The sequence below is a fragment of the Neoarius graeffei genome, chromosome 24 (assembly GCF_027579695.1).
Source record: "Neoarius graeffei isolate fNeoGra1 chromosome 24, fNeoGra1.pri, whole genome shotgun sequence".
Lineage (NCBI taxonomy): Eukaryota > Metazoa > Chordata > Actinopteri > Siluriformes > Ariidae > Neoarius > Neoarius graeffei.
The window spans coordinates 21,827,994-21,847,526 of NC_083592.1; the positions used below are offsets into that span (position 1 = coordinate 21,827,994).

The following is a 19,533-nucleotide window of genomic DNA, read 5'->3' on the forward strand; positions in this document are numbered from 1 at the left end:
GATTGTTAGATAGCTTGACTTAAAATGTAAAGGGGATAATACCATTGCCACTTTTAAGATCACCCTTTCAAGACATTTGTTTCCTGTTATGATCAACTAATGTTACAAGCAAAGCATGCAGCTCATTCCATCCAAATGTTAGTAATACATACACAGTTCTCACAACACACTGTGTTTAATACGATTATATGACAGATTCTGAATTATGTACCTTATGGTTAAGGTTATGGATACTTTAGAGCCAGGGCCCTCTTCAAGGCTGCAGGCAGCATGGTATGACCAATTTGTTGATGTAAAATTAATTGTGTTAATGTTCCCCTCTGTTGCACAACAAGCCCATAAGTCACTTTAAAACTGTATGTAGAGTACGTACAGTGGTTACCTAGCTCATTTGGGGCCGTTTAACTTTGAAATACGAAATATTTGAGGTTGAAGGATTTATTCTCTGCCATTTGACCTCTTTGTATGTTTAGATGTTTTGCCATTTTTCACATTTACAGTGCTCAGCGTAAATGAGTACACCCCCTTTGAAAAGTAACATTTTAAACAATATCTCAATGAACACAATTTCCAAAATGTTGAAAAAACAAAGTTTAATATAACATCTGTTTAACTTATAACGTGAAAGTAAGGTTAATAATATAAACTTAGATTGCACATTTTTTTCAGTTTTACTCAAATTAGGGTGGTGCAAAAATGAGTACACCCCACAACAAAAACTACTACAGCTAGTACTTTGTATGGCCTCCATGATTTTTAATGACAGCACCAAGTCTTCTAGGCATGGAATGAACAAGTTGGCGACATTTTGCAACATCAATCTTTTTCCATTCTTCAACAATGACATCTTTTAGTGACTGGATGCTGGATGGAGAGTGATGCTCAACTTGTCTCTTCAGAATTCTCCATAGGTGTTTGATTGGGTTCAGATCAGATTCATAAAACACAGGACGAGATGGTATTACTGTCCATTGTGCCATTAGATGTTGAGTCACATGAGGTGCCTTGATGTTAAAAGTGGCGTGGGGGTTGTATCTCAGTCAATTTAGGACACATCATCAGTAGTGTTCCTTTGAATCAAGGGGTCTTTCGGCCTTTCAACACTAGACACCCTCATCAAAGGTGGCCAGCTACAGGGTGATCAAGCCTGAGCTTGTGTCCCATGCCCAATCACAAGTCCACGGGACTATGCATGACAGGGGTGTCCACTCCCCTGAGTCAAGCTTGGAGCTGACCACATACCTTGCTCCCTCACCTCCTGGGTGGGAGAGAGGGTGTTGGGGGGGTGTGGGGAGCTAGTGGGTGGGTCCAGATGTTCTTTGAGCCCAGCAAGGATCTTTCCTCTTTGCCCAGATCCACTGGCTGCTTCTTTCTGCTGCTTCAGAAACAGATTTAATTGTCTGTCGCAGCGCCTGTCCTTGGATACCAAAGTCTTTTAGCAGCCTGATGGTAGAAGCGGCCACAAAACCTTGGCATCCTACCTCCACTGGGTAGACTTGCACATTCTACCCTCGTTGTCGTGTGTCTGCAGCCAGTTCTGTATAGCGCAGCTTCTTGCGTTCATAGGCCCCTTCTGTTGACCCCTCCCATGGGACTATAAGCTCTATAATGTTGACAGTTTTGAGTGAGGGAGACCAAAGTACCAGGTCTGGTCTGAGTGTAGTAGCTGCTATCTCAGGTGGGAAGATGAGTTTCTGGCCAATGTCAACTATCATCTTCCAATCCTGAGCCAAGGCTAGCTTTCCAACTTCTGGCTCAGTTGGGGGATGTTTGGACTTTCATTGTCCCTCTCGAATAAAAGTTGGAGCTTGGATAGAGTTGAATGCTGTCCTGGGTGAGGAGTTGATGGTGTTTCTCTTTGTCTCCAGAGCCGCTGCCAAACTTTTGAGGACCTGGTTATGCCTCCAGGTGTAGCATCCCTGCGTGAGGCTGGTCTTACACCCAGTCAAAATGTGCCTGAGAGTCGCTGGGATTGGACAGAGGGCACAGGTTGGATCCTCCCCATACCAGTCTTGAAGGTTTTTTGGAGATGGTAGCACATCGCATATAGCTCTGATAATGAAGCTTATGGTACTTGCCTCCATTTCCCAGAGCTGCCTCCAGCTAAGTTCTCTCCTCTCCAGTCCTTCCCACCCTGTCCACTGTCCCTGTTTGACAAGAGACACAGCCTTTGCATTTCTTCCAGCCTCCTCCTGGTGGCGCACCTCTTCCACCACCATTTTCCTCTTCTCTGAGGAGGAGGCCTTGCGCCAAGAAGGCTTACTTGGCGCAAGCCCAAAACCTCCTCTTCCCATTTGGACATGCCCCACCATGTCAGTATGCCTCAGGGCTGACATGCCATGCTGCACCGCATCGGAAGGTGTCCATTTCCGTCCAGTTGTCAGTGGTGGTGCAGCCTTACTGATGGTTTGGTCTCTAGAGTCCCTCAGAGTCATCAGGAGCCTTACCTTTGAGCACTTGTACTCCTCGACAAGGCTTGTGATGGGTAGTTGAAGGACTCCTTTGCCATAAAGACTGATGTTAGTCAGACAGCATGGAACTCCAAGCCATTTTTTGACATGTGTGGTGACAATTCGCTCCATCTTTTCCACAGTTGTTATTGGGGTCTCGTAGATTGTTAATGGCCACATTATCTGAGGGAGAAGTCCGAATTGCAGGCACCAGAGCTTGAGCTTCCCTGGCAGTAGGGTCTTGTTGATGTTTTGTAAGCTGTTAATAATGTCCTGCCTTATCTGCTTCACCTGGTCTTTGTCCTTGAGGCTTGCGTTGTACCATCTGCCCAAGCTCTTAATGGGTTGTTCGGACACTGTTGGTATGGGGTCTTTGTCAATGCAAAACCTCACATTTTCCAGCTCTCCCGTGACAACAGAGATACTCCGGGATTTGTTCGGTTTGAATTTCATCCGGGCCCACTTGATGTTCTCCTGCAGCTTTCCAAGTAGCCGCCTGGTGCATGCTGCAGTGCTGGTCAGAGTGGTCATGTTATCCATAAATGCTCGGATAGGCGGTAGGCAGATCCCACTTTTCATTCATTCCCCCCCACCACCCACCTTGAAGCCCTGATGATGATCTCCATGGCCATTATGAAGGCCAGTGGTGAGACTGTACAGCCCGCCATGATTCCTATCTCTACACGTTGCCAGGAAGTTGTAAAATCAGCCATGGAGAAGCACAATTGTAGGTCTTCAAAATAGGCTTTTACTAAGGTGGTGATGGATGGTGGGACATGGAAGAACTTGAAGGATTCCCAGAGTAGATTGTGGGGAACTGAACCAAAGGCATTGGCCAGGTCAAGAAAGGTGACATGTAGGTCTCTCTTTTCTTTCTTCGCCTCTTGAATCTGGTGCCAGATCATACTGGTATGCTCCAAACAACCAGACGACCCTGGAATGCCCGCCTTTTGTATGGATGTGTCAACATATTTGTTCTTCTCCAGGTAGGTAGAAAGCCTTTGTGCAATGACGCTGAAAAAGATTTTCCCCTCCACGTTGAGAAGGCAGATAGGACGGAATTGGTTGATGTCTGCTGCATCCTTCTCTTTGGGGATAAATACACCTCCAGCTCTTCGCCAAGCCTTAGGGATTATCCCTTTCTGCCACACTATTCTCATCAGTTCCCAAAGATAGTGGAGAACATCCAGGGCATTCTTATAGAACTTATACGGCACTCCGTTCGGCCCCGGGGCTGATGCTGATCTTGTCCGCCGGACTATACTCTCCACTTCCTTCCACTTTGGAGGGCCAGTCTCCAGGTGGAACTCAGGAGCCTGAGTAGGTGGGATATCATGTGGGATAACTAGCTGCTCATGCCTTTTAGCGTCGTGGTGGACCGTTTCCAGATGTTTTTCCAATTCTTGTTTTGTAATTTTCAGGGTTCCACTTTTTTCCTTAGTGAACAGATCTTTAACAAACTTGAAGGGGTCCTTATAGAAACGTGTTCTTATGTGTTCCTTCCTCTTGCAACGTTTCCTCAAGTTCTCTGCTCTTCGCAGGGCTGCCAGTCGGGATTTAATGTCATCTTGGAGTAGAGCAAGACCATCCCTAGCTGTCATGGCCGTAACTACCATTGAGGACACCGAGGTCATGTCCTCGGTATTTTTTTCAGAAATTTAAAATTGGTCTACGCTGAATTCGAGCAGTGATCAATGTAAAACGCAGCATCCACATCCACATGTCATCTGTATTTCCCCCCAATAAAATTCACATTTGTCTAATGTCATCTGAAATCTCTCAGCCTCTATCTCTATCGTTGCCATGTCTAACGCAGCGTCACGCGACGTAGCCTATACTAGTGTCGGCCGGGGAAGTTGGGTTTTGGATAAAACAGGCAGGGTGTAGTCTACGCTCTATCACATATGCCTACCTAACCTAACGTAGGCTAATAGTCACATCGCATTATAGAGCTTTACCTGAGTGCAAAATGAAAAAACATTGCAACAAACTAAATTAAGGTTTGGACAGCCAACAGAAGAGCAGGGAAAGAGAAGGAGGGAAGGTGAGAACATATTGTCAGTGCAGTGGCAGACTGTTCAGCGGCGTCATGCCAACTTTCCAAGGGGAAACGTTTCATTGTCATTGCCTATTACATTTTAGTTAGCATTTCGAGAAACATTCAAAACTACGTTGTCACAGGCAGCCCTGTGCAGGGCTGACTAAACGGGCTTGTTCGAGTAACTCTCTCTCTCTCATAACTCTCTCTTTCTCTCTCACTCATTCACACACACACACACACACACACACAAATAATACACTCTCACACACTCTCTCTAATACATAGTCTTCACACAGAACTAATAGCCCTACGTTCTAATGTAATTTAAGATAATGAAATGTAAATAATGCCAATACTTCAGGTAGCTGAGCGGTCCGTGTATCATCCGATCATTCAAGTATTCCATTCAATCTGGAAAACGAAAAAACAAAAAAAACCACTCAATATTTCGTTTTCCTGTTTTTCTGTATGACAAAAAAATGAGAGATTGGTGTTTGTTTTCCTTTTTCCAACTCAAAACAGAACAAATAATAAACAGGGAAACCAAAACGAAATAATAACTCTAATTTACGATTATACGAGCAACTTAACTTTCATTTTAGATAAAACTAAATTCATTTGCATTCATGTCAGTCAGTCTCAAGAATTAGTTCTTATTCATACATTATAATTTTTTGTGCTCATTCAGGCTCCTTTTACTGGAAGCAAAACTCTAGGAAGATCATGGCTGTTCCCGAGTCTGACTTTCAAGCTGTCCAGCAAAAGAAGCGGAGAATCTCGTAAGTTGGAGTGCCAGTGACTTGTTACTCCTCCTCATATTTTCCTCCTGACATGAGTCATCGTAAAATGCTAAGCATGTCCTCTAATAAAAAGCAAAGTTGGTCTGACACAATATATTGAAAGCGACAAAATGAATGCCATGTTGTTATTGTTATCATTATTATTTATTACTATTATATTGAGATAATAATAATTAAGAGATCATCAGCTTAACATTAACAGCTTAATATATTAAATGAATAGGATGTATGAATAAATTACTTGACATGCACATGCAATTTTTCTGTTTCATAGACGCAGAGATGATGATGGACTGTCGCTGAGGATCATGGGAAGGCTAATGTAGCGTGAGGAATAGAGAAAATCAATAATCGTAAATTAGAGTTATTATTTCGTTTTGGTTTCCCTGTTTATTATTTGTTCTGTTTTGAGTTGAAAAAAGGAAAACAAAACACCAATCCCTCATTTTTTGGTCATACAGAAAAACAGGAAAACTAAATATTGAGTGGTTTTTTTGTTTTTTCGTTTTCCAGATTGAATGTAATACTTGAATGATCGGATGATACACGGACCCTGAGCAATACACTCAGTTCAGTTCAGTTTTGACTTTTATGTCAGACAAAACTCAACAGTTATGATGGCACAGTTTTAGAATTGTTGAAGTAAATGTGTTATGAGCCAAACTTACATTACAGGCAATGGTGAGAACACTCTGTTTCAGAGAATGCATGCAAATGGATCTCAATTCAAGACAGCCAGATAGAATGCCTTTACATTACTGCTCAGAATGTCTCTACACATACAGACACCCACAAATAACACACAAACTCTCAGTCTCTCTCTCTCTCTCTCTCTCACACACACACACACACACACACACACACACACACACACACACACAATTATTATAAGGTGTAATACTAAAGCTTACAATTCAGCAGTTCACACCCTTTCTGTCATGTGTATGCTGCAATGTAAATAATGCCAATACTTTATATAACTGGTACTTTAGGTATGTATACTCAGTTCAAGAGTTCACTACCTTTCTACTTTTATGTCAGATAAAACACCATAGTTATGGTGCCACAGTTGTAGAATTGTTAAAATAAATGTGTCCACCACCAAATCTATCATTGGTTTGTTATTTATTTATTTATTTATTTAAGTTGTGCCGGGGGGGTGGGGGGGTGCTGTCAGCCATGCTTGACCTCAGTATTTGAAAAATCCTGGTTACGGCCCTGCTAGCTGTGTCAGAAGCCTTCCTCCACTGCTTTCTCAGTTGTCGCCTCTCTCTGACCAGCCTATCGATCTCTTGTTGCCTCCTAGATTTAACTGGTGCAGGTGTTTCTTTGTGGCTTCTCCTTTCCTTCACCCCAAACCGCTCTTCTCCATACTGGTAGATGATATCACCAATATTTTCTAGTTTTTTCTCTGCTGTACCCACTTGTTGTTTTAAGATGTTAGCCAGGTCGTGATTGACTGTTTCCCACTCTCTTTTTTCTGCAGCTTTAGGCCACTTCACTCTTGGTTTGTGCCCTTTGATTTTTCGCTCCATGGGAGGTCTCTGTGGTTGGGTGGGCTCCTCCACCAGCATTTCTATGCTTATCCCCTCCTCAGTGACTGGGGTGCTGATGCTCTGCGAACTGTGGTTTTTGTCCGGTCGCTGTGCTTCACTTGACTGACTTGCCTGATTACTCCTTAAGAAGTACAGGTCAATGCAAGGCCCTTGTCTCTTCACTCTCAAGCACCCTTTCCTTCCTTGGTGGGTTCTCAGCCCCCTGTATGATGTTACCTTCATCCATCCACAGGTGCAAACTTGGAGTGTGTGTCCTGCTGCTGCTGTGGTCGCCTCATGTGGCTTATTCTTACTCGTGGTCTTCTCCATTCCTGGGTCTATAGCCGTATTATCAATCATTGAGCCATCTTGCGCCCACGCTCTCGCAGGCTCCAGGGGTATGTTTCCTTGTTGACTTTCCATAGCATTTGGTGGGTGGCTCCAACGACTGTAAGATCGTCACAGCCTGCCGCCATGGGTAGCTGGCCCATGACAGCCCCAGTGGGGTCTATTCCCTCCAGTCAGCAGTCTCTCCATGCTGTCACACAGTCTTTCCCATGTTGTCAGCTGACCTTTCTCAGCAGTCACTGGATGCTTCCAGATATTCAGATTCATAAAACACAGGACGAGATGGTATTACTGTCCATTGTGCCATTAGATGTTGAGTCACATGAGGTGCCTTGATGTTAAAAGTGGCGTGGGGGTTGTATCTCAGTCAATTTAGGACACATCATCAGTAGTGTTCCTTTGAATCAAGGGGTGTTTTGGCCTTTCAACACTAGACACCCTCATACTTGGCCACTGAATCACTTTCACCCTGTTCTTCTTCAGAAATCCATCAGTGGCCTTAGATGTGTGTTTAGGATCATTGTCATGTTGGAAAAGTGCACGACGACCAAGGGCACGGAGTGATGGTAGCATCTTCTCTTTCAGCATAGAGCAATACATCTGTGAATTCATGATGCCATCAATGAAATGCAGCTCCCCAACACCAGCAGCACTCATGCAGCCCCACATAAGGACACTGCCACCACCATGTTTCACTGTAGGTACCATGCATTTTTCTTTGTATTCCTCACCTTTGCAACGCCATACAGTTTTGAAGCCATTAGTTCCAAAAACATGCATCTTGGTCTCATCACTCCAGAGTATAGAGTCCCAGTAGTCTTCATCTTTGTCACCATGGGCCCAGGCAAACTCTAGGCGGGCTTTTTTGTGCCTGGGCTTTAGGAGAGGCTTCTTTTGTGGACAGCATCCATGCATGCCATTTCTCCGCAGTGTACACCGTATTGTGTCACAAGAAATAGTCACCCCAGTTTGGCTTTCTATTTCTTTACATAACTGCAGTGAATTTGCATGCCGATTTTCTTCAACCCTTCTCATCAGAAGACGCTCCTGTTGAGGTGTTAACTTCCGTGGACGACCTGGACGTCTCTGTGAGATGGTTGCAGTTCCATCTTTCTTAAATTTTTGTACCACTGATAAGTAAAGTGTGACGGCCATGAGCTTTTGAGTAATGATTGTTTTTTTTTCTGTTTAGTGTGTCTCCCCAATCTGTCTTGAAGCGCAGGTGTGTGCAAGGGGCGGGCCGCTTCTAATGGACTATGGCTTCCACCGGCGCGCAGGCGGAGCCTCTCCTTCAAAACGAGCGTCACCCGTGACCGAGGGGGGCTTTTTTTCTCACCCGCACTCTACAGACACACAGCACATTCCACTCCACTCCTGCATTTGCACACACTACTGATAGCCTACCATCCCTCCTTACACTATTGACTTTGATCGCAATTTTTGTTGAAACTGAGATTTTGGGACTTTTAAAAAATAAATAATACGTTGAATTTTTCCTTGCAAACGTCGTGTCGTCTCCCCCATTCTTTTTGGTATTGTGGTGACTCCCCTAGGTCACAACAATATGGGGGCTCGTCTAATTTCTTTTTTTTTTGCTGAGTTTTTCCCTCTCGCTCCTCCGCTTTGGGTTTGCCACGAGAATATCTGTGTTTGTTTGCACTTCCGACATTTGTTTCGTCCCACTTCACTTCTTTTGTGGGGGGCGGCGTGCGTGCGTTTGCCTATTTTCACTTTTACCTTTCGGTAATTGTTTGATAGTCGCCTAGGTGGCGTTTGTAATCGTTGGGGTATTCCCCACTCGCGTGTTGGCTATTAAGATAACCTGGTACTGCTGCTCTTTCGGTAGTCTCACCACAGCGTACCTTCCCTGATAGGCTGAGGGTGTGCTCTTGGGCGCACCATTTCTTTTTTTAGTTTGTTTTTTTCGCGGTGAAGGTGGGTAGTAGCAGTTGTCTCGGGTGCACCTCCGGGGTGCGCACCTCACGTGCCCACTGGTTTTGTGTGCTTAAAATCCCCCCATCGGTAAACGCAGAAGACCTAGGGTCTACTTACTTTAGTTTTGAAAGTGTTTTAGTTGGGTAGATGGGGATGCAAGCGTGAGACTGCTGATAACAGTTGTGTGGTTATTTGGTTTTGGATTTTCGGTACGCCTTGAATAAAGCAGGCTGTTTTTTTTGGATATGTCGATCGTCAACGATTTCGTTGCCACTCCCTCTGTGGAGACGTTTAATTTATTAACTAAAATCCAGCTCTTGGACATTGCCGAGCGTTATAAGGTTCCTCTAACTAGTGAAGACAAACGTTCCAAGTCGCTCATGCAACTAGTTGTTAAAGCGGCGTTGATTAAAGCGCAGGTGCTGCCCAAGGAGGAGGCGACTCCTCCCTCTCCGGCAGCGGCGGCTGAAGTGACATACGAACAGCAAAAAGAGCTCCTTAGGCTTCAAATGGAGAAAAGTAGACTGGAGTATGATAAAGAAATAGAAAAACGACGCCTCGACCAGGAAGTGGAATTGTCTAAATTGGATGTCGAGCGCCAGCGTTTAGCTTTGACTGAGCGTGGCAAAATGCCTGCTGGTACTCCTGGGGAATTTGATGTGGCACGTAGTTTAAAGCTGGTGCCTAAATTTGATGAAGCCAAAGTGGAAACTTTTTTCACTCTGTTTGAGCATGTCGCCAATGCGTATCACTGGCCCGACGTCGAGCGCACACTGCTACTGCAGTGCACCTTAACTGGCCGCGCCCAGGAGGCCTATTCCACGCTGGATGGCACCGAAAGCCTGAAATACGACTCTGTTAAACAAGCGGTGCTCAAAGCTTACGAGCTCGTTCCTGAGGCCTATCGCCAAAAGTTCCGTAGCATGCGAAAACGACCTACGCAAACCTATACCGACTTCGCCCGTGAGCTTGCCGTTCAGTTTAATCGTTGGTGTGTAGCGTCTGGCACTGAAACACAAGCTGGCCTTACAAACCTAATTTTGGTCGAACAGCTAAAAAACACACTACCCGAAGCTATGGCCACTTTCCTTAGTGAACGTGAAGCGATCACACTGACTGCTGTAGCTGCGTTGGCCGATGACTATGCCCTCATTCATAAAAGCAGGTTCTCTGCTCCACCGAGCCGTGACATTCGCTGGTCACGGAACACCCGAACACCCCGCGATGCTGTACTTTCGAATAGGGGCGCTCCTCGCGCTCGTAATCAACCAGATCCAAGCAGCGTTTGTAATTACTGCTTGGGGAAAGGGCACTGGAAGTTTGAATGTCCCGTCTTACGGGGTAAAGAAAAATTTAAAATTCCCGTTAAGGACAATGCCTTGGCTGTGCCAGTTGGTCGTCTCGCTTGCGTGGATGAAAGTTTTTCACCCTTTGTGTTTGATGGTTATGTGTCACTGCGTCGTGGCAACGATAAAATCGCAGTGAAAATCCTGAGGGATACGGGCTCCGTAGAATCTTTCATTTGTAGGTCCGCCTTGCCCTTTTCAACGTCTTCTGATACTGGCCAGTGTGTTTTTGTTCGTGGCATTAATTTGAATGTCCTGACCGTGCCCTTACACAGCGTGTACCTAGAGTCCGTTTTGGTCAGTGGAGATGTTTCACTCAGTGTGCGCCCTATGCTCCCTGTCCGTGGGGTTTCTGTTATTCTTGGGAATGGGTTAGCTGGGGCTTGTGTATGGGCAAATGGGGTGATTGAATGTGGGGGTATCCAAAATTCAAGTAGTGCTCTCCCAGACCGTGAAGTTGCGCCTGTGTCCGTGGTAACGCGCTCGTCCAGTAAAAGGACATCTGCGGTGGAGAACGATGATGCTCATTCTTTAACTGGTTTGCCGGCCTCGATCTCTCGCCAGCAGGTGATTGACGCGCAGCGGTCGGATGCTTCCCTGCAGACGCTGTTTCCCAAGGCTCGTGGCTGCGACGATGACGTATCTGAAGGTTACATACTGAAGGACGAGGTCTTGATGCGTAAACGCCCTCCAAGCGGCCCAGCTGACGAACATGCGTGGCAGGTAGTGGTGCCAACCACCTTGCGTAGCCTGGTGTTAAAAACTGCCCATGATGACGCCGGGCACATGGGTGTCCGTAAAACCTACGACCGAGTCACACGCTACTGCTACTGGCCTAGGGTAAAACGTGACATTACGGAACATGTGCGAGCCTGCCATGTCTGTCAGCAGACTGGCAAGCCTAATCAAATGCCAAAACCGGTTCCTCTGCGACCCATCACCCCTGTGCCAAAACCGTTCGAACACCTCGTCATTGATTGTGTCAGGCCACTTCCTCGGTCCAAAACTGGATGCAATTATTTGCTAACTGTCATCTGTCAAACCACCCGTTATCCTGCGGCGTACCCGCTTCGGTCCATTACAGCCAAACCCATTGTCAAAGCGCTGTCTCAGTTCATGTCAGTGTTTGGTATCCCAAAAACCATACAGTCAGACCGCGGAACGAACTTTACCTCCAAAACCTTTGGCCAGGTGTTGCGCTTACTGAACATCCGTCATAACAAGGCGTCAGCGTACCACCCCCAAAGCCAAGGGGTCTTAGAACGGTTCCACCAAACGCTCAAGTCCATGTTGAGAGCGTACTGTGTGGAGCTGGGAAGCTCCTGGGACGAAGGACTGCCCTGGTTGCTGTTGGCGGCCAGAGAGGTGACCCAAGAAAGCACTGGCTTTAGCCCAAACGCGCTGGTGTTTGGCCATACAGTGCGAGGTCCGGTAGCAACGTTGATGGGCGATGTTTACTTGTCTAGCGGTCCTCCGCAATCTTTAACTGACTACGTCAATGGGTTTCGCCGTAGATTGTATGAGGCGGCGAAAATCGCACGGGAAAAACTGCTCTCCACGCAAACCAAAATGAAAAAAGCATATGACAAAAAGACTGTACGTCGCGTGTTTAAAGTTGGTGATCAAGTAATGGCCCTTCTCCCAGTCGTGCATTCGCCTTTCCAGGCCAAATTCGCTGGCCCTTACAGGGTTGTTCGCGTAGAGCAAAATGACAATTATGTGGTGGCAACACCGGACCGGAAGACTAAAACCCAACTGTATCACGCCAACTTGCTGAAACAATATTTTGATCAGGCAAAGGTTGAACCTGCTACTGCTTTGGCTACCTCTGTCTGTCCTCTCTCTTGCTTGTCTGTGGCAGGGTCGGCTGGGGAGAACGACAGACGTCCATCCTTGGGTGAGATGACTCCTCCAGCGGGGGCAGCGCTGCAGGAGGTAGAGGTTCGTGAACCTGACGATGCGGTCTTGTTAGGAAGGCTCAAAAATTCTGAGTCATTGGCTAACCTTCCGATGCTGTTTAACCATCTTACCCCACAACAGTCGTCCGAATTGGAAGCTTTGATAAAGGAATTTCCGTCCTTGTTCTCCGACACCCCCACCCAAACATCTGTGCTTACCCATGACATTGACGTTGGGGACTCTCCCCCCATTAAACAGCGTTTTTACAGGGTTTCCGGGGAAAGACAAAAAATCCTGGAGGGGGAAGTGCAGTATTTGTTGAAACACGACCTGGCTGAGCAGTCGTACTCTAGCTGGGCTTCGCCCTGCATCTTGGTGAACAAACCCGACGGTACCTATCGATTCTGTATGGACTACCGTAAATTAAACGGCGTCACTAAACCTGACTCCTTTCCACTACCACGTGTAGACGACTGCGTTGATCAGGTGGGATCTGCCAAGTTCGTAAGCAAGTTTGACCTGCTCAAGGGATATTGGCAGATTCCCTTGACTGCCCGTGCACGAGAAGTCTCCGCGTTTGTTACACCCACAGGTCTCTACGTTTACAAAGTGATGAGTTTTGGATTGCGTAACGCGCCTGCCACCTTCCAGAGATTAATGAATAAAGTTGTCGCACATCTGGAAGGCGTTGCGGTGTTTCTGGATGATGTGGTCCTGTGTAGCGAAACGTGGGAATCACATTTGCATCGCATCCGCCAGCTTTTCACACGGTTGGCCCAAGCCAACCTTACGATCAACCTGGCCAAATGCGAGTTCGCTAAAGCAACGGTTACCTATCTTGGCAAAGTGGTGGGGCAAGGTCTCGTGCGCCCTATTCACGCCAAAGTCTTGGCTATTGACGCATTTCCACAACCAACTTCAAAAAAGGAACTTATGAGGTTCCTGGGGATGATTGGCTATTACAGAGGGTTTTGCCAAAACTTTTCGTCTATCATAACACCCCTCACTGATCTGCTCAAAAAGAGCAAACCGTTCGTTTGGAGTCCTGCTTGTCAAAACGCTTTTGACAAGATCAAAAGCGTCCTCACCTCTGCGCCACTCCTCGCGGCACCGAAATTGTATGAGCCTTTTAAATTGCAAGTTGACGCGAGCGGGGTAGGCGCTGGAGCTGTTCTACTGCAAGAGGATGATGAGGGTGTTGAAAAACCAGTGTGTTACTTTTTGCGTAAATTCAACACTTATATCAGTTGCACTACTCCACCATCGAAAAAGAAGCGCTCGCCTTGATTTGGGCCCTTCAACATTTCGATGTGTACCTGGGGGGTAGCGTAAGCCCAATTACGGTCTACTGCGACCACAACCCCCTTACCTTTCTCCACTCCCTCCAAAATCCCAACCAAAGACTAATGCGCTGGTGTATTTTCTTGCAACCTTTCCATCTAAACATCAAACACATCCCAGGGAAAGAGAATGTGGTAGCGGACGCGCTGTCACGCTCTCCAGCCCCATAGATCTACCCACTGTGTTTGTAATGGTGTTATACTGTGTCTTCTATTCCAGGGCCCGGAATTTGAAGGCACTGCTGGGTTGCCACCAGGCCAAGTCGGGTTGGTAATGTAGTATGAAAATGGTGAACATGGATTTGTGACTGTTTTGTGTGAATGCCTTTGGTGTATGGTGTTATATCCCCTTGATATTTGCAACTTAGAAACGCTACTAAATGTGGACTAAAGTGGCTTGAGAAAGCAAGAACCAAATATGCTTGTGTTGATTGATAACCATGGTTAGACTGTGAAATGTTTTGAGAATTTAGAAATTGTAAGTGCACTAACTATTTTGTGTTTTCGGAGGGTATTTATTTGCTGGAAACCCATGGGGTTTCTCTTAAAGGGGGAGGTGTGACGGCCATGAGCTTTTGAGTAATGATTGTTTTTTTTTTCTGTTTAGTGCGTCTCCCCAATCTGTCTTGAAGCGCAGGTGTGTGCAAGGGGCGGGCCGCTTCTAATGGACTATGGCTTCCACTGGCGCGCAGGCGGAGCCTCTCCTTCAAAACGAGCGTCACCCGTGACCGAGGGGGGCTTTTTTTCTCACCCGCACTCTACAGACACACAGCACATTCCACTCCACTCCTGCATTTGCACACACTACTGATAGCCTACCATCCCTCCTTACACTATTGACTTTGATCGCAATTTTTGTTGAAACTGAGATTTTGGGACTTTTAAAAAATAAATAATACGTTGGATTTTTCCTTGCAAACGTCGTGTCATCTCCCCCATTCTTTTTGGTATTGTGGTGACTCCCCTAGGTCACAACATAAAGCTTTGCTGATCTTCTTATAGCCTTCACCTTTGTGGTGTAAATAAATTATTTTCTTTGGGGAATTCTGAAGAGACAAGTTGAGCGTCACTCTCCATCCAGCACCCAGTCACTAAAAGAGGTCATTGTTGAAGAATGGAAAAAGATTGATGTTGCAAAATGTCGCCAACTTGTTCATTCCATGCCTAGAAGACTTGGTGCTGTCATTAAAAATCATGGCGGCCATACAAAGTACTAGATGTAGTAGTTTTTATTGTGGGGTGTACTCATTTCTGCACCACCCTAATTTGAGTAAAACTGAAAAAAAAAGTGTAATCTAAGTTTATATTATTAACCTTACTTTCACGTTATAAGTTAAACAGATGTTATATTAAACTTTGTCTTTTCAACATTTTGGAAATTGTTTGTGTTCATTGAGATATTGTTTAAAATGCTACTTTTCAAAGGGGGTGTACTCATTTATGCTGAGCACTGTATATTTGTTGTTATTGTTAAAGTTTTTAATAAGTTGAAGAATGTTGAATTTTTCTCCCTCCATTACTAATTACTGTATTTGCTGTGTTTTCTATTAAACTGGCACAGCCAAAAAAGAAAGAAAAAGTGAATTTCTTGCAGAGCACCATGTAATATATCAATTAAATAGTTATTCATCAACTTAGAAATTTAACTGCAAATAATGAGTCAGTACATGAAAGGGACATAAGGATGAATTTGGAAGTCTGTTTGTGACAGCAAAGCCAGTCTACACCAAGTTTATACTATTAATTTATCTACTAGCTACAGCCTGGATAGATCATGAATTAAATACTGACACCTAGTTGTGAAAAGTAATATCAGGGTATAAACAAGGTCTGTGTCTTCTGTGATCAATTAAGTAGAGGTGTTCAGATCCAGTGGGTCATTACTGGTGTTTGACAAACTCAGACTTTTGAATTCATGTGTTTTTTGTTAGAAAATTACACTAATAACACTTCCTCTGGATAAAATAAGTTTTTTTTTTCCTTTGTGGGGAGGGGGGACATATTATATTCTTTCATAAGACCCAAAATTTTCTAGAGGCGCCCCAGTTGCAGAGAAGCTTGATGAAGGATCTGTTTCTAGCAAATATTAATGCATATAATAATGGAGATAAAAACAAACTGGGTGCTGTAAAACAGTGATCCCTAGTGGATATAACCATGCTACTACTGCTGCTGTCAATGAAAAAATCAACCCTGAGCAGAGGCGGCTCAGGTCAGTGGGCTGGCCCCCCATCTTAAAGATTTAAAGAAAGTTTAAAGTCACAGATGATTGCTTTATGACCACATGGGAAGCCAGGCTTCCCCTAAAATTTCTTTAAATGTAGCAATAAAATGTTTACCACTGTGTCTGTTCATCAATCTTGGCGGTATTCAATATTTTATCAAATGATCAAATCTCATGACAATATTGCACCATTTATTCATTTAAGTAGTACTCTGTTTTTTAATAATAATAATAATAATAATAATAATAATAATAATAAATAATAATAATAATAATAATAATAATAAACCACCTCTGGATATACTGTATTGGTAAACTGTAATAGTTTACTTGTCAAGCTACTGATGGGTAATAGAATTTAGCCCTTCCATCCAATATCATCACCAACCTCAAATCTTGTTAGATTTAATCCAAACAAACATACATCAGGAGTGTGATGAGTGTACCATGAGCTTTGTAGGCTTGTAGCTGGATATCTCACTAAAAGAGCCATCTGGTTTCTGACAATTTGTAATCAGCCAGTGGATGGTGCCGGACAGCACGTCGTGATCTACTGTGACATATTTGTCCACAGAGGCCAGAGTCTTCACCACCAGAGCAGTCAGCCTGTAGCGGAGTTCAATTCTAGTGTGTTTAATTGCAATTTAATGCATGTCAGGCTAGTTTGGATTGTAGCACTGAAATTATGGGCATAATAGTAGAAAGAGTATATTATATGAGTGATTAAAAGCCATCAACCATGATGCTGGGTCTAGATCAAATTAGATAACTTGTGAAGGAAAGACATAAAACCACTGCATTTTCAGATTATTACTTACCATGTGCTGGGTCCTTTGTTCTTCCATAAACTGAAACCATTCCCCCCCTTAGTCTTAAATGACAGAACACTGGTGATACCTGGGAGAAGTAGTCAATGTTTTTAAATTCATATTTACAGTAAAGACAAACCAGATTCAGTGTTTGCCTTTACATGATCAATACAGTATAATACAAAGTAAAGAAAAAAGTGACTAATAGTTTGGAGGACAATTTGCTGCCATGTTTTGGGTTCACTTGTTCCCTTACAGGGAAGAGTCACTGTAAATCAATACAAAGTTCTTCTGACTGATCATTAGTGGTGATTAGGTGCTGAAGCACTTGCCCCCTTTCACCTCTATGGCCATGGTGACCTTTTTGGCAAGGTGTTTTGTTTGTTTCTCTGTCCATAGCTCTTACCAATAAGAATTTTAATAAGTAAAAATGTTTAAGCTATACGTTTATAAAAAAAAAATGCCCATCTGGTTGCCATGAATAAGCTGAAGGGAGAAGTAGCCATGGGTGTGTTATATTTTCTGTTTGCATGTCCCCCTCCCTCTTTGAATGACGGGCCCATTAGTAAATAGAAATTAAGTGCACAACCAACAGCTCACACATGCCCTAGAATTTGAAGAAGCAGCAGTCAGTCACACTGGCAAACAAGAAGGCAAATCATTTCAATTATAACTGCCAGATTTAAATTAAAATCTAATCTATTATGATATTAAAAAGTTATAATATCTTAGTAGAAAATCTGTTACACGACACAAATGAGCTATTTGCATACTTCATAGAGATGGGTATTCAGATACGTTGAGAGATGGTGAGTAATTTGTGTTTCTTGAAAGCAGTTGGGTCATCTCTCACCTGTTTGCTTATTGTCACATTATATTTAGGCCTGTAGTATGAAATACTGCAATATGTCCTTGGGAAATCGTGCAGTAGCACAGTAGCCAAGCAACAATATACAACCCCGATTACAAAAAAGTAAGAACACTGCATAAAACGTAAATCAAAACAGAATGCAATGATTTGCAAATCCTTTTTGACCTTGTTCACTTGAATACAATACAAAGACAATATATTTAACATTCAAACTGATGAGCATTGTGTTTTGTAAATATACACTCATTCTGAATTTGATGCCTGCAACATATTCCAAAGAAGTTGGGACTGGGGCAACAAAAGACTGGGAAAGATGTGGGATGCTCAAAAAGTACTTGTTTCGAGTTTTCTAAAGTAAACAGTTTAGCTGGTAATTTGAAAGACTCAGTAGTTCACAAGCAAGGATGGAGTTCACCACTTTGTGAAAAACTGCATGGTTTATACTTCAGTGCTTCAACAGTTTAAGAACATTTCTAATGCAAGGTATTTAGGGATTTCACCATCAACAATCCATAATATCACTGAAAGATTAAGATAATCCAGAGAAATCTCTGCATGGAAGGGGCAAGGCTGAAAACCGACACTGAATGCCAGTCACCTTCTGTCCCTCAGGCAGGACATTACTACATCGGCTTGGGAACAACATCCAGAAACACTGCGGACTTCTCTGGGCCCAAGCTCATCTAAGATGGACTGATGCAAAAATGGAAAAGTGTGCTGTGGCCTAAAAAGGCCATATTTAATTTTTTTTTATTTTTGAGTTTTGTGCATACTCAGCCCATGGCAGAAAGCGTGCCCAATCCCCCTGGTTACGCATGCTAAAGATTCTCAAGAAGCAGCAGATTTCTTGGTTGGCTCTCCGACTTGTCTGTTAGACTGAGGGTGGTAACCAGAAGTGAGACTGACAGATACCCCTAGTTTTTCCATGAAGGCTCTCCAGAAGCATGAGATGAACTGAGAGCCTCTGTCAATTACAATGTCTTCAGAGAGACCATAGTATCAAAAGATGTGTTGAAATAATAGTTCTACTGTTTGGGCTGCAGTGGGAATGCCAGGTAAGGGTATCAGCTTGAGGGCTTTGGAGAAGCGATCAATGGTTACCATAATTGTTGTGTGATTTTGTGAGGGAGGAAGGTCCATGATGAAGTCTATGGCTATGTGGGACCATGGTCTTTGAGGCACCAGGAAGGGACTGAGCTTACCAGCCAGTGGAGTTCTGGGTACTTTGGCTTGTGCACAATTTGAACATGATGCAATGAACTGGTTGATCTCAGTGAGCATGTTTTCACACCAATATTTGTTTTGAAGTATCTGATAGGTGCAATGGCTGCCTGGATGTCCTGTGGTGGGTGATGTGTGTGCCCACGTGATGAGTCTGCTTCTGAGTTGCTTGGGTACATATAGTAGACCAGGTGGAAGATTCTCGGGGAGTTGTTGAGGTTGAGAATCTCTGATTTCTCTGTCTAAGTCCCAAGTAATGGACTGGAGGAAGCATTGAGAAGGGAGATCGGGATGGGCAATGACGTTCTGATGAGGGGGAACAAAGATTTGAGAGAGAACATCAGCTTAGTATTCTTGGAGCCAGGGCAGAAAGTGAAATGAAATCTAGTGAAGAGGGCCCATCTGGCTTGACGGGGGTTTAACCACTTAGCCTTCTGGAGATATTTTAAGTTCTTATGGTCTGTTAGGATTATGAATGGATAATTGGCACCTTCCAACCAGTGGCGCCATTCTTCAAGGACCAGCTTAATTGTGAGTAGCTCCTGATTTCCTACATCAGAATTTCTCTCCACTGGTGAGTTTTTCCTCAAAAAGAAGGCCACTGGATGAAGTTTCTGTTTCTCCCTGAAGCATTGGGAGAGAACCACCCCTGTGTCAGAGGAATCAACTTCCAGTGTGAATGGCTTGGGAGGGTCAGGATGCTGTAGGATGGGG

General features: G+C 44.3%; 1 protein-coding gene across 1 annotated transcript in view; it reads right to left on the minus strand.

Annotated features, from left to right (window-relative positions):
* c5 (complement component 5) overlaps positions 1-19,533 on the minus strand; it is a 182,741-nt gene that overhangs the window by 104,257 nt on the left and 58,951 nt on the right. Inside the window, exons 31-32 of the mRNA XM_060907120.1 lie at positions 16,737-16,815; positions 16,365-16,524 (exon numbers count right to left, since the gene is read on the minus strand). Coding sequence (XP_060763103.1) covers positions 16,365-16,524; positions 16,737-16,815 — 239 coding nt within the window. The remainder of the gene's footprint in view (positions 1-16,364; positions 16,525-16,736; positions 16,816-19,533) is intronic.